Source organism: Bactrocera oleae, chromosome 3, assembly GCF_042242935.1.
Source record: "Bactrocera oleae isolate idBacOlea1 chromosome 3, idBacOlea1, whole genome shotgun sequence".
NCBI lineage: Eukaryota > Metazoa > Arthropoda > Insecta > Diptera > Tephritidae > Bactrocera > Bactrocera oleae.
The window spans coordinates 165,083-191,488 of NC_091537.1; the positions used below are offsets into that span (position 1 = coordinate 165,083).

Sequence of the window (26,406 nt, forward strand, 5' to 3'; positions counted from 1 at the left end):
ATACATTGTGCTACATTTGCACCAGAAGCACATTATTTATTCTTACCTTTGATAATTTGCATTATTCAAATATTCACCGTTATATATTTAATTACGCCCATCTTTTTTTACAGACCCTCCTTTAAATGTAACATGTAACGTGCATGTACTAATGTATATATTCTAAAAAATACTATTTTGTAAATATCTATGTACATATATGTGCATATGCGAAAATTTACTTTAATTTCGACAATAACCACGAACTTTTTATTTTATACACCTCAAATAAATGTTTCGGAGAATAAAAAAGGTATAAATATTATAAATACCAGTAGTACTTTGAGATATAAAATTATGTCACACTTACCAATGTTTATTTTGCACATATGATAGTACATACATACATATGTATATAAGTAAGTAAAAAACAATTTATATTTATAAATAATAGTAAAAACTATATCAAAAGTTAGCACAATTTATATCAAAAAAACTATTTTACTGTGAACATATGTTTGAATGTGCAGATTATATTCACAGACGTAGACTCGAATACAAATAGGAAGAGATGCTTTGTATACATCCGTTTGCTTCATGGATTCCTGAATATTAGTCGAATGTTTCTCGTTATATGTTCGTATATTACATGTGTATTTGTATATATTAACATACACATGCGAAAATTAGAGCTTTCACCTTATTCACCATTTATAGCACAGCGCATCGGTAGTTTAAGTTAACTCTTAATTTTTAAATTATTTTATTAGGAAGTAATATTATATTTGCTCTTTTTAACTATCTACTATACATTTTTCATAATAAATAAATATCTGAAAACAGATAATGATATTTCGTAATTGGATCCTAATAAGGTCCCTTGAGTACTATTGTATGGTAAATTTCTTAAGTAGATTTAGTTGATTAAACATGGTGAATAAAAAAGTATTAAAAGTCTGGTTTATTTATTCTGACCGGAATTTATTCAACGGAAACAACATTTACGCAACAAGTTAGGTGGATATTTTGCCAGTGAAACCTTTCTGCTATAAATACTCGTAAATGCGCCATAATAGTCATATGTCCCGTTCTATCATACTAACATACATATTTATGTATATAACCCAGTATATAACGATGTCATTTTGGTGGTTAGATAAACTGATTATAAGATACATATGTGTTTATTGTTGTATATTGTTTTTTTTTTTTGCGCCTCTCACTAGTCTAAAATGTTTATAAAATTATATAGCCCACAATTTCTATCATAACCAACGGGTTAAAAATTGTCTTAACCAGAGAAGTTACGCAAACTTTTCTAAGCAAATATCCATATTACATATGTATTCACATACTATAATATATATAAAGAGTTTAATAATTCTGTTTACTGTTTTTCGGGAATCTAATTTTTGAAAACAAAACAAATCATAGTAGAATGGAATCCATTGGAAAAGAAGTATAAAATAACAAACATTAAAGGAAAAATAATGTACGGGATACCGATGTCGGGAAAAGGAAGGTGAAGAGCGTGCTTGAGTTTTTAAAGGTCAAAAGCGAGTTAATTAGATTTCCGGCAAAATCACGAGTCCTATAGAAAAAAGGTATGGGGCAATGTTATAAGTAATGAAAGTATTTATAACATTTACATACATATATACAGATATGTTTACATAACCTCAAACTTCCTTTAAAAATTTCAAATAACCAGGTTTCTCCATTTTTGATTTTTATCTTGTACAAAAAACAATATTTTTTTACGAGATTTGGTGTACACTTACATTCCTATGGCCCACATACACAGTATTTTTTTTTTCATATTTAAAATATTAAGCAGAAAACCTTACTTTGACTTAAACTCGAAAAACACCCTAATTTTCAATTAAAAGATCTAAAGTGAAAATTTCAATTTTTTAAAGACAGTAGACTTTATGTTTCTTGAAATTTCTACTTTCTGATGGTATAAAAAGTATATACCATACATTGCTATGGTAAATTTTTATAGAAAATGTAAAAACAGACCCCATTTTAATGATATAAACGGTTGAAGTTTGGCTATTTTAAGGCAAATTGTTTTTTTTTCTTTTAAATTTTATAACTCAATGAAAAAACATCATTTTAAATTGCAAAGCTTATAGTTTTGTAGAAAATTTTCTGCTCTGCCAGAAATGGTCTTTTTTTCCCTTTTTGTTTTTTTGTGTTTTCCTTTGATAGGCATTGATGTTTGATATTCAGCGTCGTAAACGCGTAACTTAATCGAAAAATTATAGAGATAAGTTTTGTATAGGAGACTACCAGTACAAGACTATGAACTTTGCAATTTAAAATGATGATTTTTTTATGATGCCTTAAAATAGTCAAACTTGACCCGTAATATATTTTAAACGGTTAGGTTTACGAAAACACCGTAGGAAACCATTTTGTAGAGCATTCAATTTCCTATAAAACGAAGTATATTTTAAAGTAGTTGGAAGCGAGATATGAATCTTTCCATCTGATCATAAAAAAAAAAAACAGCGGAGGACCTTCCCGTTACAATTACGCGCATAGATACTTGGAGAGCGTTTTTAAGAGGTGTTTACCAACCAATTTTTCGGAGTACCAAGTTTTACCTACCCTAATATACATACATATATGTATATACAGTAATAGACAAAAGTGTTCACAAATATATGTAATTTGAGTTTCCTTGTTATTTCATCAATTTGATAGTAGTCAGACAATATCTTTCGATTGTAAATTCTTAAACGTTGCATTAATTACCAGCTGGTATCGAACCAAACAGAAATGGCGTGTAAAAGTTTAGTTGCTTTATGAGCAAATATGCTTTATCTGCTTTAAAGTACAACGTGCTGGAAGATATAAAAAATTATGTTTCTTACCGAGAAATCGCGAAAAAATTTAACATTTTTGTTGGACTTATCAATAAAATAATTTAACAGTGCTACGAAAGAGAACAGCTACGTGCATGTAAATTCGTGCAACAGTTAGAGACAACTTCTGCGGGCGGACACTTTTGTAGCAAGAGCGCTGTGGAGTGACAAAATAGTATGAAGATACCTGAAAAATAACGGGCTCAAGTCTAAAAGGTCTTGATGGTAAAAAAGCTGTTCTTAAGTGATAAGCATCGCAAAGCTTGATTAGAGTTAAATTAATTCAACAGGATCAGATGGGCACGCATGGACATGGACTGACAAATAGGTTGGTGTGAAGGATCGCTATATATGTATGTCAAACAATGAAATTTAAAGGTGAACCACTACATATTATATTGATATTTTGGAGGACTCAATCTCTATCTTCCAAGTCTTATTATATATAGATAGCGATCTGAAACACACTACAAAAATTACCAAATCGTGGTTTGTGGATAATGGGATCAAACTGCTCGACTGGAGTTACGAGGTAAGCGAAACGAACTAAATAAAAGTATATTCGAAAAAAAAACGAGAAAGAGAAACTTCAATAATACACGAAATAGTAATTATGTGTGTACATATAAACATATTGTGAGATATTTGTAGACCTTTCAATAATTTTTACTACAGCAATGATAACTTTGTAGTTACTTATTTACCAGGTACGAGACTAAAGAAATCTGGCCACTGGCCATATGTTAATACGTAAATACTTATTTATTAATATATAAAAAACACACTGGTCCATTTATATTTATTTCAATGTGTTAGATTTCGCTCAAGTAAAAATGTTTACAAACAAGTAAGAATGTTTCCTTATAAATTATGTTCAAGCACACATACTTATGTATGTATGATATATATACATGTATGTATGTACACAGAATGATGACTGCTGTTCGAATTCAAAATGACGTGGCAAAGCTAGAAAAAATTAATGGCGAACTGACGAAGAACTTGTATTGTTGCCAGTTATATACACATACGCTTATAAATATAATTTTATCTATTTGTCAAAACACTCACTTATATTTTTATTTTCCTAAGCTCAGTTTACCCGTATAATTTATGCATTTTTTCCGACAATCACATTCACTTTCCTTTGCATTTACACAGCTTTCCAGTAATTTTTAGGTTGTTTTGTATAAGTATTACATGCCTTTATCGCAATTTCTTCTAGTTTCTGCTACATCCAACATTTGTGAAATTTACTTTGTACATGGAGCACTATATTATATACATATATATTTTGTTACTTGTGCAATGCAACGTTATTAATGTAATTGTTGCACCAAACCAGTTAAAACACAAATTCCAGCATTTTGATGAGCGGAGACTTAAAATGCCAAATTCACTTGCGACAACGGACACGGAATACGTTTGATTAACAACAGCGAGAAAATGGAAAAGTGCATTAGGCACCGTCTTCGCATGTGGAATGTGAAAAATGAATACCAACAACGCGGCACCATCAGGGCTATGCTTTTGCTGCGTTGGCGGATCCGAGTTTTGCCAAAATACGCCACTATCATCCAAAGGCCACAAGTAAAGTTTTTGTTAGAGCAGAAAAATATTTAAGTCAACTCTTTGGCATTTGCAACTGAATACAAAATCAAATATATGTACATATGTATATTTTGCATATGAATGTACAACATTTTTATATCAAAGGTCCATACGTAAAGTCACTATATCAGAGAATGCAAATTCTCTGACATTACTTTACCAAAATATGTACTCTTTTGTGGAATCCATGTTTGCAAGCGAAGCAAATCGCAAAGCTCTTGTGTACGAAACTTTAAATACAACACATTTGTACTGATATCAAAAAGTTCGGTTGTTGCAAAGAGAAATACACATCATTTTTAAGGATTTTCATTTACTTATTTATTGTATATAAATATATGTATAAGTATGTGGTCATTCAGATTAATCCAACCGCTGAAACCGGGTGTATAACTATACCAGAGAATGTTGATGAATAGAGAAGGAGCAAATGTTAACTGAAATCTTTTTGAGTACTAATTTGTAATTCCACATGAGGGAACATCGAAAAATATAACTTCGAAAAATAAAAATACACCACGCAATGTGCGAAATGGTATAAATAGACACAACCAGAGAATGTTGATGAATAGAGAAGGAGCAAATGTTAGCTGTTCTAAAATGTTAATTACGATGAAGGAACATCGAAAACGCGCAAGTTCGAAAATAAAATTTCACCACAACTATCAGGGTACGAAACGAACTACACCACTCTATAAGCAAAATATATACACATGCATATGCACAGATGTTCTTTGATATGCGCATAAACAAAAATTGAAATAATAAAAACGAAAGTAATTGACCTCCGACAAGAAAATATAAATAATGAGGGAAATAATATTAAAATAGAATTCAAATATCATTTAATAAAAAAATTTCAAGAATATTCACATATAGACATATGAACATTGAAGCAAGTAAACAACAATAGCTGTTTCAGTTCACAGATTAGACAAAGTAGCTTGAATATCATCTGTGGTGCTACTTGTATAGCACACTTCCTTATTGCAATGAAATGTTTTGCCTAAGTTCAAATCCTATCATATTTTTATATACTATTTTTTATTTTTAATAACCCTTTTTTATTGAATGATATTTTAATTATATTTTCATATTATTTCCCTCATTATTTATATTTTCTTGTCGGAAGTCAATTACTTTCGTTTCTATTATTTCAATTTTTGTTTATGCGCATATCAAAGAACATCTGTGCATATGCATGTGTATACATTTTGCTTATAGAGTGGTGTAGTTCCTTTCGTACCCTGATAGTTGTGGTGAAATTTTATTTTCGAACTTGCGCGTTTTCGATGTTCCTTCATCGTAATTAACATTTTAGAACAGCTAACATTTGCTCCTTCTCTATTCATCAACATTCTCTGACTATACCAATGCGGTTTGATGAGAAGGTGGGAAATAAAAAAAATTTTTTTGATGTTTAATTTTAAATAAACAAACAAGATTTTAATTAGCTTTATCATTTTAATATTTATCGCTGGTGATACATACATGTATGTATGTATGTACATACATATTTGTATACATACATATGTATGCTATCATGTCTATAGAATTTAAATATGTGTTACAAATCAAACAAATTAACAAACAATTTGGAAATTTGAAAATAAATCAAAATAAGTTGCTTTCACTAAGATTCGTGTATTTTAAACCATTTGCTAGCTGATTTTTTTGGGTTTGATTTGTCGTTTAAGTAGCCAAGCGGTATAATCGTTTTTAATTCTTTTTGCTTTGGATTTGCGCAGGCGTGCACTAATATAATCATCCCGCTCACGCAACCAAATACGTGCGTACTCCCAGCCCATGAGCCAGTTCATCGGAATAGGACAAGGCTGTGAAATCGAAGTATTATTAAATATTAAAAAATAATATATAATATAGAAATGTATGTATATACATATGTACATATATATGCACATTTGTAATGTGCCATAGTGAAATTAGAAGAGGTCCAGTGACGTAATTTCGAATCGTTTTAATATAAATTAATTATTCCATGAATTCTGATTAAAAGAGAAAGTATAGAAATAGTTTTGCCTAATGAATAGTTATTATAAGTAATTAGGTACATGTGGTACACTTTAAAAAGCCTAAAAGCAAATAAATAGGTATTAAGGAATGTTCCCTGAAGCTTCTAGAGCTAATTATCATATACTTATGTAAATATACATATGTATATTTAAATCTGCAGTTTTATATAATATCACTTGGCAATCTGACCTTTCAATTCGTATTTCTGTTGCAACAACCACTACTACTAAAGCAACTATTTAATTAAATTAGTTTATCGGTGCATGGTCCTATAAATTTAAAGATAATTCTTTTTATGTATTGTACATCGAAAAGTACATTTTAAAACTGCGTTTTTATTAAATGTGTGTTAATCCTTGAATCTCCCTCTCTAAGGAAGTTAATAAACATGTTCCCCTTCCTATTTCAAACATTCTTTCCTGACACAAAACGTTTAAGATCATCAAACATAATAAATTCGACTATATTGCGAAGTATTTGTTATTATTACTCTATCATAGTAATCCCTTTCTAAAGGAATAAGTACGAAATTTGTCCTATAATCACAGATCCAAAAAATGTATCACCTTGATAACATACTCCTATGGTCTTTAAGTACTTATTCTATAAAAGTAATACCTTGCTGAAGGAATAGTGCAAAAATTGTTATTATATTAACCTCAAAAAAGAATGATGAACATTTTTTTGGTTCTACTATCTAAGTTTCTTTGGTTTCACCATGATAACATACTCCTACGTCCACATACGTACATAGCATGCAAGAACCATAGAGCAGGATACATCAGGTAAACTTTTGGTTTCTATAGTGTCAAATTTTTACAACAACTTCACTATTTAAGAAGCCTAATTAAATGATAAAATCTAAATTTCATCTCGATTGCGTATAAATGAAATTTCGGAACCTACGTCATTCTCGTAAGATGGTACGAATTTCTTTTGTTTTATGTAAACATGTGACTGCAAATTATCGCGTGGCCGCACTATAAACGCTTTCGACCATTCTGCTTTCATTTTCACTTTATATGATTACAAGACAAGACAAAACAATGTTTTACACTTTTTAATTTTGAAAGTAATATAATTTTGAAAAACAATAACTTAAGTGACTTTAAAATCTGAACTGGATTTTTTCAAAATATTTTGATAGTAATCAAAAGTGAATACTGTTTAACTGATTTTTATATATTATATATTTATTTGTATTTATGTATTTTTAATATTATAATTAGCTACAATAGAGATTCAGCTTGTTGTCACTTCTGCCTTATTAAATACATTTCGGTTTCGCAGATCGTAAATAAATGAAAATCTAATTACCTCACATTGGTATGCATTATACAATAGTACAACACTGGTATGCTTGTAGTGTATATTTCTAATACTGTTGGGAGTTTGGTTATTGCATATACTGAAATAATCAGAAAAAAATTACTTTTGAGTATTTACCATAAACATTAAGTGGAGGAGGTGAGGTTTCTTCTAAGGTCCACCCACACAGCGGCCTTACTGTATAAAAAATTTTTGCAGGTTCCAACCTGAGACTTGAAATATTATAGCTCGATTTCATTTTTAGATATGTACGTGGTGTCAAAGTTTAAAGGCATTAGTTGCCCCCTTACAAAGTTTTATTCCGTTATCTTCATTGGTGTTTGACTTAGGTATATATGCACATACATACATAAGTATGTATATTAAAGCGGGTTGATTTCCAAGGAGCCAAAAAAATGGAAAAATCGCGTATACGAAAAATGTTCCACGGATCATTCTGAACATATTTGCCTGAGAGAATATGGGTCGGGTATTGGGTATTGGGAATATATAACAGTCGGATCTACGTAACCGGAACGGATCCGAATTTTTTCCGGCCAAGGACTGGCAACTCGACAAAACTCTGCCGCTATAACAACAACAACAACAGAATATGGGTCTAAAACCGGTTTCGAGCAAGCGATATTTTAAGCGAAGTTTTTTTCGGAATTATACAAATTTCTAATATAATAGAAAAGTTTTAGAAAAGGGCGAGTAATGATAAAAAAAATTTGCCAATGGAAACTATTTTTGTGCAATACGTACAAGAATTTTTTGGGAATGTTATATGAAAGGGAATGAGGAAATTGCCCGACTCGAGTTGATGGAGTCGTGTCGCCCGTGTTAACGCAACGAGAGACACCAATAGATTATTTGAATGACAAAATAGTGTAAGCCCAATCTTACAGAATCAAATAGACGGGCGAAGATGTTAAAGTTATCTAAAGGTACATCCCTACAAGAACAGTGAAAGTCATCTGACCGATAAAATGACAGTCACAGCTGAAAAAATTTTGTCTGCGCGCAGAACAAAGTTTCTATCATTTTCTTATGAGCCTTGTGCAAAAACTGATGAAAACAAACGCATGTGTGTGATTTTGCATCTCTCTTTAACACATGGATATTCGGGATTGATTCAATATACATATATCTATACTGCTCACTCTCATGTCTTTTCCTGAGTCTTTGCTGATCATAAAACCATCAAAGCTGAAAATTGCCAGTTATGACTGTAACTCTATCACAAGTGAAAAATTCTTTATATATAATATTTTATATAAAATTGTTTTGCGCAGTTGTTGAGTAACATATATGGCGTTTTATGCGTCCCTTTTTGACAGGGTTGCTTTTGCGCATTGAAATAAGTGTTGAAAAGTGATGATTAGTGTTGATAAACGTTTTTTTACAACCATCAACATGACAGTCATTTTACTATTCATTTGACTGTCTGTGGTGACACTCAGTTGACAAGTAAACTGTCCGTCACGACTGACATAAAAAATGTAAGTGTATTGGTGAACCCATCAGCAGTTTCTGATACACAAATGTATACACATATGTAAGAACCCCTAAGCCGGTGTTCACATGGGGACTCTTTTGTCGCTCATTATCGGCGAATTTTCTTTTGATGTCGTTCTATGCGTTCACACGAGCGAAAAAAGTCCACAAACTCGAGGCGAGTTATTTTTATAAAATTTTCTCAAATGATTGTGCGGTTCGGCTATACGACATTTAGAACGTGTTGCGTATTTCACTTAGATGTTGGGATGGTGATCTCACATTTTGCTCACTAGGAATTACCATGAATGGGATAGAACAATATTTATAATACCCGATATTAATGTTTTCAAGGAAAAACTTATAAAGGAAATTCGCTAATCCACCATGTAATGTATTACATACCCGCTATTAATATTTTCAAGGCCAAATTTATGACGAGAATCTATCTAATCTATCGTGAAGTATGGTATATACCCGTAATTTTTTCTATTTACTACAAAACATTCATGAATTAATTATATTTCTTGTTTTAAATAAAATGATATTCGATTTCTATCCTTTGCCTTTAAAAGAAATTAATATAAACCCATCTTAATATATTTAGGCAAATATAAAAATGTAAAAGTTACTCCATTTTTATTAAAATTCAGGTATATATATTATTATGTTTAATACTGCTAAATGTTATTTAATATTTAAATTAAATAGTTTTGAGTTTCTTATTTTTATTCGTATTCATAATTTTCCAAAATATTTCTATTACTATATACCTAATTGCATATCAAAACGAATGCAGAAATGTGTAACAGCGAGCTGTTACGAACAAGAACACAAAGCGTGCTACCCGACCTTGAGCGGAACGGTCCCTTCGTCTTTCTTCGTCATCCCCTCGTCCACAATAAACAGGTTTTGGGCGAAAAAGAGTCCGTGTGTGAACTGGCATGAAGAGATAAACAATGGAGCAACATGATTTTCGGTTCTCTTTCACTTTCATCACCAATCCAATAAATCATTTTACTCAATGCAACCAATTGTTATTAGGTAGCAAAGTACCGAAAACGAACAATTTTGATTTGCACTATTACTTTCATCGTAATAACATAACGGTACTTTCCATAGCAAACGTACCGAAAACGAACAATTTTGATTTCACTATAGTTACTTTCATCGTAATAACATATGTAAATGTACTTTTCACAGCTAAGCTATCAACAGACCACGTGTACTCCTATCAAAAAACTAAAACTAATAAATAACTTTCATTCTTTATTCGGTTGGGGCTTGATTTACACATAAGTACATTATACAGGTATTCGTGATCATTGAGATTCAGTCGTGGCGCCCAAAAACGATGTCAATAAGCAAACTACTGAACCGCCACCGTCTGTTGTTTGTACATTTTTGCTATTTCCTTTCACATTCTATTTGTTTGTTTGGCTGACGATGCAAATGCACTTGTGTTCGTGAGTCGTTAAAATACGTACAACTGCGACGAAGTGGTGAGGTGACTCAGGCAAAGCCAGTGTACGCGTAGTCAAAACAAAAAGTAGCAATCACCTACTTACATATGCAGAGCATTATAAATGTACGTACATGGGGATGTGTGCAGATTCACACACATATTTATGCGAACGCACATTAATATCTACATTCACCCATATGTATGAATGTACATTTATTTTTGTGAAAACAACCGCAAACGAACGGCAGCGTACGTCGGTGACGAAAGCAATGGAAGCGCATTTTTTGCGTTAATGCTGACGTCCAATTCGACTTCGGTGTCAGCGCCAGCGTTTGTTTATACAATATTGAGCGACTCTTGGTTGGTGTCGTTGGGTTTATTGTTATTGTTCCTGAGTAAACAACATGCAACAATAACAATTTCACAATACTAGCTCATTACTACGGACGAAATGCATACCCATTTATTCATAGATACTATAATATATGCGTTCATACATACATACCTGCACCCATACATACATCTTTGTACATTATATTGACGTGGTTTTATTTGTTTTTATATACATATAAGAATGGCTCTAGTTAAGACTTCACCTCCCAACACTCACGGTTCTCCCAACATAATTCATATGCTACGTTATTGTTATTGATGGTTTATTATTGTTTTTTCCAGTTTTTTTAATTATTACAGCAAAACAAAAATATCCACATCTACTCATCCGTATTCTCCCTATGCTCTTCGCTCTTCTTTTTTAAAGTAATCAGTCAACGACCACCGCGTTCGTTGGTTCGTTTCGCAGTTGCCCGCGTCGGTCGCTGCTCTCTCGAACAAATAAAATATTCTTACGGTGTTGTTTTGTTATGTTTATGTTTTATTGTTGCTTCTTTTAACATTCCCCAACACACACACACGTATTCAAACAAACATACGTTTATTTTCATTCATTTGCTGTAAACAACACTTCGTCATCCCTCACTCGGTCTTCATCGAAACAATACTCTGCTCTGATAAACAGCGACGTCAGCAGTTAACTCCAGATACAAAACCATTCAACGCCAGGCATACTGCCTCTGCCGCTATGTGGCTTCGTTGTTGTTTACTCACTATATATAAGTATGTAAGTACATTAAATTGCTCCGCGCGCTTTGCACAGCGCAGTGCTGCGTCAAAGTCAAACGAACTGAGCGCAGAACAACTCAGCAGTTGAGAAATTTTATTTCATTGCGGAGCATTTTAGTCGTTTATCGATTTCACAAGGTTTAGAAGTGTTTTACGACAGTATTTGTTGGAAAACAGAAGAAAGAACATTTCGAAAAAATACCAAAAACAAAAGTGAAACAATAAGAAATTTATTGAGTTGGCTGTGTGGTAAAAGTTCAAATTGATCAGTGTACATGTGCGTAAAAACGTTGGTGTTGCCAGTTTTGGCTAAATTCAACACAAAGTGAGTTGCGGGTGTGTAAAACAACTTATGAAATAATAAAAATGTGATGCGCGCGAAAGTGATAATACAATATTCTGCTACGTAATTTTTCTTGTATTTAGATTTAACAAAGATCACAAATTTACAACCACATTCACGTGACATAATGAACATTGTAAAATAGCGACTACTTGCAAATAACAGATTTAATGTTTTATGTAAACAAATGTAATATTTTACATATCTTTATGATCAGTATTTGGTACATTCTTACCTAGTAACTACATATGCAGGGCAGGAAAAGGACTGTAGCATATACATACATACATATGTACATAAATATAATGTCCGTATAATTCCGTGCTTTACAAAAGCAATTTTTAATATAATTCTGCATGAATGTTTTCAAAGGATAATACGATAATACCAAAGATTGTGCATCTTGCTCTAAACATATGAATACAGGAATAGACAAAAACATTGGCTTAGTTTTATAATTGATTCTACATAACAAAAATTCAAATATAATACAAACAAGCGGATGCATGGAATTAGGTGATAGTTTCTGAAAGGATTAAAATGATCTTGTCTATCTAGTGTTTGTAGATATATCAAGAGTTTGTCCGTAAATTATATACTGTCTTAAACTTCATAGTAATGACCGACAATAATTTTATTAATTGAAAAGATATACGCTATACACGAAAAAATAAGAAAACCCTTATTTTTAAAGACTTTTAGGCTTGACTTTTCACCTTGAAATATAATGACTACATTCAAGAATAGTAGTGTGTAATAGAAGTATATATTATATACATCAAAACAAACATATGTGTTTGTATATCTACAAATAACTGCATTTTGCTTTATACATGTTCAAATTTATGTCACAAGCATTTCCGGTATGATCTTGTTTGGCTCATTCCATTCAAACATATCTCAACATTTTTTTAAGTGTACGCAGGTCATTTACGCGGAAAGTTGCCAAGACTGAACAACCAACGAAAAAGTCAACATACATATATGCGCAGCTAACTAAAAACCTATCAAAACAACTGCAAACACAACAAAATTGCGAATAACATGCTTAGTTATACTAACAATGAACGAAAATAAAAACGATATTTATTCATATACATACGCACTACCCCCATATGTATATGTAAGTGTGTGTGTACATATGTGCAAATGTATTGTACTAATGTATACAAATACAATAAAGAAGAAGAAACAATATTTAATATGAATAAAATAACGAACAAAACAAATATGTAATTGAAATGGAATGTTTATGTGGAAACAAAGAACTAAATTCAAACTTACAGATACTACTATCTGTTGTAAATTCCTACACACACGTATGTACGTAAAAATTCGTATGTGTGTTTTTCGTAGAATGGCAAATGTGTCACCTTTTTGACAAAGTTATTTTCTTCGGAAGTTCTGCGACTGTATAGCCCATTTGAGCGGATAAAATTGTTCAAGTGGAAATTGTTTTACTCTGCGCTTGTAGTAAGTAGTACACCTGATCTACGGACTCTCCAGAATATCTCCTAAGCTGTAAAACATCTTTCAAGCTAATAAAAGTCCTTAATATTTTATTAAATATTTTCGAAACACAATTCTTTTGTATTCCTATGCACATATTACCACATACACTCGCTAGAAAAAGTCTGTATACACTCTAATATCTTATTTTCTTTCGTTAAAAAATAAATTTTATATACCAAAATTTTAGAGCATAATCATATTAAGTGCTTTATTACTAGCCTTTTGCATAATCCCATAGCATTTAAAGCAAAGATAATCTGACACCATAGTTTTATAGACAAATTAACAAAAATAGTGGTAATAATTTGGCATCGCTTACAAATAGTAAAATGAGAATTCCCTACGAATGACCAAATGTAAAAGTGTCGGAAAGTTGTAGTTTTACTTGTTTTCGTAAAAGTAGCAATTTTAAAAGATTTTTGTTATATTAAATTTGTTATTAAATTTAGAACATCGAATCTCGCCTAAAAGAAAAGAAATAAGCCCCTCTGAAAAGGAAATAATGGTTAAACTTATCGAAGAAGGAAAAACATACCCTGAAATCGGTCGAATTGTTGTAAGAACACATTCTTTCATACAAATAGTAATCAAAAAATTACAAACATACCGCCGTTTTTGTATCTCGGCGCGTCCAGGGCGGCCAAAAATACTAGCACAGCGTGAAACTCGCAAGAAAAAAACTGGTTTTATGGTCAGAAAGTAGAAGTTATTTTTTCCGATGAGAGCATGTTTTGCGTCTTTGGAATCAAGGGGCGCAAGATCTTATGGCGAAAAACGGGCACGGCACTCGATAAAAGGCACTTATATAAAGTTATTTTTTCCAACAATTTATTTTTGTTGGTACCTTGAACGCAGACTTTTTCTGCCCAGTGTATGTACATACATATATACATTAAGATATTGTATCCTGGAATGTCCAATATAAGTATTTCTACATGCACATATACAATGAACCAAAAAAAAAAACTTGTACAGAGAAATGTTTTGGCTTTGAAGGAATTTTTCTCTTAAAGTATCTGAGCTTTTAAGCTGCAACCAACAGTAACAATATGAGGATCTTATGTATTTTTCGTATTTTCATACAAATTATAACAATAAATCATTGTGATGCTAACCATTTCAAAAAATTAAAATATCTCACCTTTCAGCAGCCAAAAAAAATTGTACAGTTACATACGTTGGCAACACTTTAATTGCAGTTACCAAGTAGGTACGCCTCAGACTGAAAGTAAATTTGCTCGGTGAATCAAGGAACACTTCAAAATATCCGCTGTTGCTAACCCCAAGGAGTTTGAGGAAGCTGGCATTGCAAAACTGCTCCCTCAGACTGTTTGGAACTTCTTGCTTTCACCTGATTATAGAGCGTGTACACCACGAAACCAGCCACAATTATCGAAGAGAAATATTGCGAATCGTTTACTATAATGGGATTCTGTAACTTTTACAGATGAGTCCAAATTGTATTTAGGCAAATTTAGTTAGACAGTCTAATCGCTGAAAGATAAAAATTTAAATAATAAATAACAGACTGCAAATCATGGTAGAGATCAAAGGTGCACATACAAAGCATTAATTTTCCTTAAAGAGTGTTAAAATGTCAATCGAAAATGGAGTTATTTTGGATTTTTTAATTGTTTGGATAAAACTAGATTTTAAAAATAAATTTCAATTACATATGAAAGCTAATAAAATGACCTTTTTCTCACTTTTAAATGCAACTCAAAAGTTTTAATAGTTTAGGAGATAAGTCACTTCAAAGGCAAACCATCGTGCTGTACAAGTTTTCTTTTTGGATCTGTATGTGCAAAAATACAATAAGCAAACTTGAACTCATAAAGCGAGTAATCTGAAGAAATCGCAAATTATTTTAAATATGCACATACATACATATATGTCAAAATGAAACGCTGCTTCGTTATGTACCCGCGGATTTTGCAATATATGTATGTATATATATTAAAGAAAGTGGTGTTACTTACATTCTTTATAACTCAAGATCGGCTGAACCGATTTGGTGAGGAAGTAGCTTAGAACCAGGGGACGGACATACATACATACTTTTAATATTTTTATGTTAAAAGGCAATTCATTAATTTAAAAATTATATTTCAAATCATAAGCATGTGTTCAAAATTCATGTAAAAATCATTTGAATATTTTATTACATCAAAAAAAAAATAAAATAATAACACCTAGTTACTGCAAGTAATTTTTGAACAAGGTGGATAACACATCTAAATGGCATTATTTTTGCAAAGTTTTAACCCGATATTTTAATTGGCTCTCAAAGTTGGTGAAATAGCTTGTATAGCTAGAATAGGTGAACAAAAGTGTTATACTATGTAGCAAAATGTTGAGCGTACAAAAAGGGGTGTAGCAGGGCACGCAGGGCACAGCTAGTTCTTTATTAAAAGATTTTATGTAAAAAGATGTGTAAGACTATTGTTCTCTATAAAGTACATTTTTTACCCTTTATTTGCCACGATGTTCGTAACACCCAAAAGTTAACGTCAGAGACCCTAAAAAGTATATATGTACATATATAAATGTTCAGCGTGGCGAGCTAAGTCGATTTAGCCATATATGTATACCTATATACGAGCTAGACCCTCAGTTTTTGAGATATCGAACTGAAACTTTGCGCTCGTCCTTTTCTCATCAAGAAGCGGCTCTGATATCAGACCACTATAGCATATATCTGCCATACAAACTGAGCGATCAGAATAAAGTGTTTGTATGGAAAGCTGCCATTGAAATTGAACGATCGGAATGAAGTGCTTTTTTGGGAAACTTTTTCATTTGAGGAGATGTTTTAACGATATTTTCATTCACTCATTGGGGTATACTGCTTTTTAATATTAAGGTACTCATATTATAATTTTCATAATATCTCTCACATATTTTTGTTATATCCTCATGGGAGATATTTAGAGAAAAATTGCATTGAGACATTGAGTCTATTAATTCCAAACAAACTTTGATAACAATCTTTTTGCACTACAACATCAAGTATCGCGTGTTTTTCGCTCCTCGAACAACAATAGTGTTTATTATGATAATAATCATATGGAAAGATATGGCTTCAAATAGTCACCGACGCTAACCCGTGGACCGAGTCTGCTGATATGACCTCTCTTATGAGAGCGCAATGTGAATGAACACCCACCACCTCTTCTTTTTCTATTAAAAATGTAATTATGTAGATTGTGTGGTAATAAAATTTACATATTAAACCCTTGTATATCCAAGTATTTCTTCTCTCTGTCCAGTAAACAATTCTTTCAAAGAAATTTCATTACCACGCCTACAAAACCCGTTTATCGTAAAAATATAAAGTGTCTCTGTCATCAATTAAACTACATAGCTCAAATTAGGTACAGAAGTGCCTTGTGCTTGACTGTTGCATATGCTGGAGCACATTTGCCGTAACATCAACGGTGTCTTTTCCCATTTTACCAAATCAAAAAATTCACTTCCTTTTTAAGAAAACAAAAATAGCAGAAGTAGCATCACTTTTAAGATTAACGCTAAGTACTTTTAAGCAAGGATAGAGATTTTCTGTTTGTGACGCGGTCTTACCTAAGGAAGTCGAAAATAGGTCGGAATATCCCATAAGCATTCGTTGGCAGATATCAACTACAATTATAGTATATTACCTAATTCAATATTATATTGCCTAAAATACCTAATTATTGCATGGGTAATTTGTTAATATTTATTCTTCTCAATAACAAGCAATTTTGAATCGTAGAAAGTAAACTTTCCAGATGTCTTCAATAAGTCGCTTTTAAGTCGCAAGCTCTGCAGGCAAAACAAAATGTTTCTCATCGAAATGAATTATCATCTGAGTATATATCCTTTCCTTTTGGTATTTTGGACTGGTATACTGAAGATAAGTTACTTACAATAGATATCCTGGAACGACTATTACATACTATTGTTTACTTTAGAATGTACAAATTTTTATATGCATACGTTTTGCATTAATTTAACAAAGTTAAACTAAAATTAAAGACAAATCCGAGATTTAAAATGTTTATCTAATAATGGATATTGATTAATTTCATAATAGCAAGGAATTCCCATAAGTCGCTTATGCAGCAACTGCAAACGCCCATATTATTAGCGCCAATCGATTTTAATCTAACAGCGCAACCGCGCACGCTAGTAAACCGAATAATCATGGAATGGACCAACGATGAAGCACTTGAACTAATCGAACAATATCGAATCCATACCGAATTGTGGAATCGTGCTGATCCCAAGTACAAAGATAAATTATGTCGCTTTCGAGCGTGGTCAGAAATAGCGGAACGTTTTGGGTGCAGCAAAGCTGAGGTGGAACGAAAGATGAATGTGTTACTTACACAGTATCGACGGGAGAAACACAAAATGCTTATTAAATTATACCAGGGAATTCAGCCGAATCCGTCAAAGTGGTACGCGTTCAAAAGGTTCGATTTTATGGAGGCAGGTGGCGGTAGCGGTAGTAGTTCATCGAGCAGATCGGGCACAAATGGACATACATCAACGTCGACGGCAGCAAGTTTGAACGGCCTTAACTCTTACGAAACCATAACAGCAACGGCGCAGCAGACAACAAGTGCAGCCATCGCGGTGGCAGCGACGACTGCAAACGCCGCGCCGAGCACTTCTCAACATCGGCGCATGAAGAAAGAGATGAAGTATTTTGGTGCGGTGAGTATCCTATCATCCAATGACACATCGCATTACATTCGAGAAAACATTGTATATACATATGTATGTATGTATCTGAAGGAAGTACTGGTTGAATATGCCACACATCTCATGGATGTGAGCAGTGTTGTCATATCGGAAAATATCTTTGTATTTAAGTACTGGGTTTTAGGATTTCAATAATTTCCGAATAAAGTAATAATAATTAATAAAAACCGGATAAATAACATTTATGATACATATGTAAATTAATTAATTTAAAAATATAATAATAATATCAATTTTTTATCCTACATATTAATTAATATTAATATATACAATATGCACATAGCTAACACATACATAAGCACATACCTAACTATTGCATTTAATGCGAAGTGTAATTGGACGACTAAAACACTGTTTGACGCGATGGCGCTTACGCAATTTTGGTCAAATCCAGTCGCAATAATCTCGAAATATGAAAAGAAGTGATCTCAACTTGAAAATTCAAAATACATTCAGAAGTACCATATTCATACAAACAAAAGAATGTACTTGTAGTCAGGACAGTTTCTTGATTTTAATAATTTACTGAACTATGTGGATTTGGTAAACGGTAGACACAGGGAAGTGATTGCAACGAAAATCTTTTGACGGCTCTAGTTATATGGGCAATTAGCTGTATGAAAGCAATGAAGTTATTTGTGAAAACATCCATGATTTTCAAAAATCAACGTTCCTTACCTATTATTACCTATTTCTTAGTGGCAATGATGAGATATGGGTATAAATACATGTTTCAGTTATGAGAAAAGCCCTTACTAGCTCAAAATAGTGAATGTCTGTCAAACATGTTGGCAGTTGATAAGTTTTCATATCAATTAAAAATTCATGGTGTGATAGGATGATTGTTAGGAAACAAGATATTTCAATAAACATATCATACCTGCATGTACATAGTTTGGGGTGGATGAGCAAGTATATACAGATATACAAGGACAGACATATGAGATGATTCTTGGTGATCCTTGTTCTTATCTTATTTTACTTTTTTAACAGTTTAGTTGTGGTGGATGAGCGAGTATATACAGAGGCATACAAAGGATTCTTAGTGATCCTTATTCTTATCTTATTTTACTTTTTTAATTTATAATTTGATGTTTGAAAGTCATAAATCTTATCGTATATATAATACAATTTCTCGCTTATGTAAAGCAAATGAGTTTTGATGACAATAAATATAGAACATCAATTGTATTCGCCTAACAGTTGTTAAAAATGTATAGTTATTTATATCATTTATATACTTATTATAATATTCACTCGTATATAATATAAAAGATGGTATACATATAATATAATAATGACCTCAAGCACTAGGGGAGGGAGGGATTTAAACTAAATTAAGTACCTATGATGTATAATATATTGATTAAAATCCACCCCGTCAATTTTGTTCCATAATGTCATCGCTCAGAATATAAAATACAATAATAAAATTACGTCGAATATTTAGTTAGCTTACTGTTGAATTGAACAGAATAACTTGACTAATGTTATATCCTCGAGTGATAATGCATATACTGTACTAGAGAATTTTGGTTAAATTCTAGTATGGCTCTCTTAAATGTTATGAGATGAATATTAACCACTAGTCATATCTGATCATTGTTTACGTGGCATAGGCATTATATCCAATTTTTGTGCATATAAATATGTTTGTATTTGACCACAAACATCGTTTTTGCAAATTTATCCGAGTCCATGCTCTGGAAAAATGTCCTAGTTCATATAAATAAGTGAGTATTCAACACTGTGACTGCGAGGACTACTGTGTATATTTCGTACACATGTGTACAGACAGGTGTATATAGCATGTATTTACTTATGCTTGTAGTATGTTCATGCGTGTTTACGTTTTAACTCAATGTTTTTCTTCCACTTTTGTTATTACTTCTCAACAACGCGTTCATACAAAACAAAAAACAAATTATGCATACATCTGTACATACCTACCATATGTGTAGGTAAATAAATATGTAAGTACGCTTGCTGGTTCACCACCCCTCATGAAAAAATGTACAACAATACCAAATGAACAAAATAATAATAATAACAGAGGTAAATATCAGCATTTACAAATTTACATTCGTATGTGCTATGCCGAACAAATTACGAATATTTTTATGTGAATGCTCACACATGCTAACGTTAATTATACCCAGCAGCAAAATTAACAAAGTAAATTTATAAAGTACATTGCAAATGGCTACTAGTGTTTGAAACTGTACAGTAACATACTTGTAGTTACATGAATAAGAACCTACATCTTTATAAATACTTATGCTTTTTTTTATGTATTTATTGTACATGTATGCATATGTAGATTTTTGTATGTACAGAATTTGGTAAGCTAAAAGGAATTTTGTAAAAAAATATTTCGTGAGATTAAAATGTGTTGTGGCAAAACTTATTATTATGGCGAGTGCATTTGTCGAATGAGCGGCGTTGGCTTAGCACTCGCGTTGCTGCGAGCACGATTCTGATTGAGTTATTTGTTCATTGAATGGGATGATAATCAGTTTGTTTACATTTTAGATGTGCCATGTGTGCACACTGCCGCAGCGCCGTCAAACAGGCAGCGCTTTGGTTCTGGAGATCACAAGTTCCTAGTGCCCACTTTGCGCGCCAAACCGCTCCCTGATACAACCACTTACCGCAAAACTCGATACACATATTTATACATCTACAACGTAAAATCCCTTTACAAATGGTGAGTACTCCATGTATACATTAAAAAAGAGCAGAGAGTATTCCTAAATTATTCACATCCATTTTGATGTCCTAGGGTCTAAATACTTGAACTCTGCATAACTTTTGAGTACTCCTACTACTCTCTAATCATTACAGCATGGAGTACTTGCGGAAAATAACTTTCGAAACTACTTTTTCTTGTTGTTATTTGCAAATGGAAATTTTGTTCCAACTCATGGCATAAGTAGCATAATTTGACTTACGAAATAAAGTTTGCGACAACTTTGACACGTCACTTTTTAGTGTCGTGTTAAACAGAAAATACGTTATTAACGAAAATATTTTTATAGATTTAATAATCAATCTTTCGTTTTATGGACTATGTCGCAATATTGTCACTTTTATTTGCGTACTCAAATATAGTTAGTTAATTACGCAGCGGTCGTGTATTCAGGGAGCAGTTTGTAGAATACTTTAACCCAACATGACCAAACAAAATTGAAAGGAATATACCGGAAGGAAGTAGGTCTATCACTTGACGCCATATCTCCATGCTTAAATATATCAACACATGTACGTACTCTGTTCATAGGTACTTATACAAGTATATGGAATTCTGTCGTTATTTTTATTCGCGTTAACAAAATAATAATCACAAACACAGGAACATTTGTACACATAAGAAAATAAGAATTTATATCGACAACAAAAAGAAATCGTAACAATAGCAACAACAATTAAAGCAAAATTTTCATAAAAACAAAGCAAAATTAAAGTATTGATAATTTTACACACTCCGAGACAGCGGTTGATTTTAAAATAGGGTTACCACTACTTTTAAATAATCGAATTTTTTTCTTTGGAAACATTTTGCCAACTAGTTCAATATGCTTCTTAAAATTTTGTAGCAGCCCCCAGGGAGTGTAAAGAGTATCAATTACCATAATTTACAACATTAAATTCGCCGGTTGGTTTAATGGAAAAGAACATGGACGCACAAGAAAAATTTTAAAATAAAGTTTTGAGTTAATCATTAATGTATATTAGAGGTAATGCATTGATTGTAGCTGTCATAAATATATGTACATCCCAAAACTCACCGAAGTAGTGAAGACTTTGTGTAAGAATACATACTGTGTGTGCATCTCAAAGAGCTCGACACAAAGATGTTTACAGGACATACTATGTATAACCAATTTAGTCGTGTTTACAATGAGTTGTTTAATAAATGCATTGAATATCAATCATATCGTTTATGAAATATAAATTAACTACATCCATTGTACATAAGTATATCGTTGTGTTATACTCACTCAGAATTGACAATTAGAATGATATTATCCGTGACGATACGCATACTTTCGCATGTTTGTGGGATCTTATAGATAACTTCAAACTTATGCGGTGGGATACCTTATCAATCACTTACCATAACTTCTATACTAAATTATTCATGGTTTAGGTCGGATTTCCTATGAAAACATCATCCGGTGTCTGACAACACTAATTATTCCAAAACGGTCTGTAATAGTAGAGTACATTATTTCATGAGCACCTCATAATACAGACGCCATAACTTTGCTAGCAGGTTGTTGCATATGTCCGTAACCAATTTTCATCAAAATATCTCATATTGTTAGGTGATACAAACAACCGTTAGGTAAAAGAAAACTACTATGGTAGCAACAGGTTTCAAGCGTATAAAAATGCTTCGAAAGAATTCAACATTAATTATTCGACATAAGGGTGAAAGGATTACATGTTTCACATCTTATTAAATTATATTATAGGTCATAAACTCACCTATGTAGTTTCAACACTACATTTTGTGTTTTGCTTCTTCGAAATATTTATATTCAAATCAAGTTAATCAACTTAAATGAGATAAATGTGATATTAACTCACTGAAGAGGCTAAATTAAATATATTGGGTATATGTGAAAACATCAATCAGAGAATCGAAAATCAGTATATTAGGAATATGATTTTTTTTTTCAATTGACCCCAAGTTGAGAAACGGAGAAAAACGTCGCTTAAGTAATTATGATAACTTTCTAAGGTTTACATTAATTTGTATAGTAAATATACTTAAATTTACCAAGGGCTATCTTTATTTTGACTATGCACATAGTATACCAATAAATTGAGCTTATTTTTTTCAAAGAGCGCGAATATCTTAAAAACGTACATTTAATTTAAAAATCCTTTCACCGATTTAATTTTTTTTATAGAGATTTTAAAGGTTTTTTTCTTTTATTGTAGATGGGTATAAGCTTACCGTTGCTGATAGCCAGTAACACGGCATTAGATACATGGAACACAGTTGGCCAATATTCACCGCCAATCGATAGCGATCGAACCCCGTTGCGAGTTCCCTTACCTATGCCCTTCCCAAACTCGCAAAGTGAAATGAATGTGGCCGGTAGTGCAACGCGTAGCCTTTTCGGTGGAAGTAGTAATAGTGATATAACAGCCAGTCCTCAAAAGCCAATGGAATCCTCAGATATTGAAGACAAAGATGAAATATTAACAACACGTGAACGTTCAACACCGTCCAGTTTACACAACGTAAGCGGAAGCAGCGCCATCGCAGCTCATGTTAGTTGCGTTGGTAATACCACTATAACTGAAAGATGCAACAGTGATAGTACTTGTGGTATTAGCGGGCGTAGCGGTGTAGAGGGAGCAATCGTTGAACCAATCGATGGAGGTTCTAGTCCTATATCTAGTGTTAATGAATTGCACGAAAAGCGGCGCCGTACTACGCGCGACCATGAGGAGTTAGACATAAAACGAGAACTCGTAGATTACTTTCACCCCCCTCATCCCCCAGCTCCGCCCGATTCCCATCGTTCATATAGCTCCATTGATGAGAGCCGAATCGGAGGAGCTGATCCTGATGATTTTGCACAAGATTTGCGCGTTAGCGCGGCAGCCGCTGCTGCGGCTAAAGGCATAAACTTCAGCCAATTTGTACTACCACGGAATTTACGCCACTCTTCAGAGTCGATAGATGAGAAATTTTCTCCACTCAATATGCGTAAACTGAGTTCAGTATCGGCCACAGCCTCAACCGCAGGGCATATGCTCATGAATTCCTTACTATCTAACGAAAGCTTATCAGAGGAAACTGCCACAAGCACTAGTGGACGCATCAAAAGTGCATCCCAGGAAGCTGCATCCACATCTGCGGCAGCTGCTGCAGCTGCTATTTATGCTGAAAGTCTGAATAAAGATGATTGCGATTTCATTGGATCGAATGTTACACTAAAACTCCGATCGATGGACCGCACCCAAAGAATCATAGCCGAAAAATTAATAAGTGAAGTTCTCTTTTATGGGCAATTCAACGAGCTAGAACGAAATGCTCACATCCAACCTAAGTGACAGCAGCTAACAAAGCTACGTAAGGGTTTCTAAATATAACGAAAACAGAGTACAGAATTCACAGTTTCCTAACAAATGTATACCAAAAAAAAACAAAATTAACAAAAAGGTTTTTATAAAAGGAACATAATGAAATAAGAAGTAGTTCTTCTGCTTGGCACCCCTCCTGGTAATCGAATAATCTGACAAAAAACCATCATAATCCCTATTTGTTTAAATACATACATATATTGTTTTTATAAAATTATGATAGTTAAGAATCAACACTTATAAAATTATACAAAAATCCTTACAGTACAAATTCACATATACATACATAAATTAATTTATTTGAACAGATTTATTTAAAATTTCTTACGATGGGTATACACTGTGTTCTTAAAACTTTTTGATTATTTAAGAAATGTTTCCCGATTAGCTAGTTACACGTAAAAACTCAACTCAGATTTGAATGTTTCTATGTCTTTTTTATAAAAAGGATATTAGATCAGTAGCAAGTGTAATCAGTTATCTAGTCACGAATATGTCAGTGTGAGTGAAATTCCCTTTTTTAACGGTTTCATATATTTAATGATATTGAGAAAGTATGCTAAGCCAGCAAAAAGGAACAAGATCAATTGAAATGAATTCAAAGAATTATGTACCTCGCTTATTTTTCAGTCATCTTTTTAATACAAAATCGAAAATATATACCTTTACCTAAAACAAATATACATTGTATGAGGAATTCACTTCATACATACAAATAATAAAGTAAACCCTAATGAATAAGTACATAAAATGTAATAAGCATTTTTACTCTAAGTAAATGTGTAGTAATTCTTTTACGTTTTAATTTTTTTTTTTTCTAATTCGTATGCTGTAATTATCGACATGTTTGTATTTGATTCAGAATATACACTATTTATAAGGAATTTTTACGATGCAAAATACAATATCCTAAATATAAGCAAAGGGAAGTCCTAAAAATAACACATATATATATATACGTGTAAAAGACGTGGTACATACATACAGTTGTACATAAAATTATAAATACAAATTGGTGTTAAATTTAAACGATCGATTTATAGATTTTATATGTATATATGAAGAGTGACTGATAAATATCTATGCCGGACCATTCTTCATCCTTATAACCAATTCGCTGTCCAATGTAGCATAAAGATGGCCGTAGGTCTTTATCGACCACAATGAACGAAAACATAGTAAAACTTTTCTAGGATGAATATACGTTGTATTTCAATTAATTGTTGTGCTTATGTGCTATGTATTCCCAGAATTCAATAGAATGTATATATGAAATAAAAAGTAATGAAATTTTTATATATTACTATTTTTTTACAAAATTACTTGAATACAAATTGGTAGAGAAGATAAATGCTTTTAATAAATCTATGAATACGTGTGGAAAACTAAAACGAATTATACTGTACCTTATTTGAAAGAACTTTAGTCGTAAGGTTTTTTTTTATAATTTGATTATATATACTGACTGCAAACATATATATACCTACTAGTTAGAAACAATTTTAGAAATGTGACAAATAATGACATGATTTGTAAAACTGAATATAAGAATTAAATAAAAATGGATATAGAAAAAAATAAATGTATAATTTTCATTCAATAATGTCGAAATTGAAATTTATTGTACATAATATTTTTAATAGGACGACAATCACACCGTTCTTATGGGTAGGTAATTATGTTCTTCATTTGAATTTTGGATAAACAGGGTTGGAGCAGCAAAAAAAGAAGCTACCGACCGAATAAAAATATTGTGTCAAGCTTAAGTTGATCCTGGTAACGTAAAACTGCTGCTGTAAGAATAGTCTAAG

The 26,406-nt window shown here is 32.2% G+C and overlaps 2 protein-coding genes across 8 annotated transcripts; one reads left to right on the forward strand and one right to left on the reverse strand.

The window, feature by feature from the left end:
* Positions 1–5,907: 5,907 nt before the first annotated feature.
* Positions 5,908–7,618, reverse strand: LOC106614960 (uncharacterized). Its single transcript, XM_014230915.3, has 2 exons — positions 7,404–7,618; positions 5,908–6,298 (listed from the first exon to the last, which is right to left on the reverse strand). The coding sequence occupies exons 1-2, from the start codon at positions 7,506–7,508 to the stop codon at positions 6,125–6,127; spliced, it is 279 nt and encodes a 92-aa protein (XP_014086390.1). The 5' UTR covers positions 7,509–7,618; the 3' UTR covers positions 5,908–6,124.
* Positions 7,619–11,741: 4,123 nt separating this feature from the next.
* On the forward strand, positions 11,742–26,177 carry LOC106615010 (serine-rich adhesin for platelets). 7 transcript variants are annotated; one of them, XM_036369708.2, is made up of 4 exons: positions 11,992–12,225; positions 13,149–13,705; positions 17,817–18,442; positions 23,441–26,177. In XM_036369708.2, the coding sequence occupies exons 3-4, from the start codon at positions 17,840–17,842 to the stop codon at positions 24,563–24,565; spliced, it is 1,728 nt and encodes a 575-aa protein (XP_036225601.1). In that variant the 5' UTR covers positions 11,992–12,225; positions 13,149–13,705; positions 17,817–17,839; the 3' UTR covers positions 24,566–26,177. The 7 variants fall into 7 exon arrangements, with proteins under 7 accessions (XP_036225604.1, XP_036225601.1, XP_036225602.1 ...); XM_036369709.2 differs by having other exon boundaries at positions 13,158–13,705; XM_036369707.2 differs by having other exon boundaries at positions 11,992–12,214.
* The last annotated feature ends 229 nt before the right edge of the window (positions 26,178–26,406 follow it).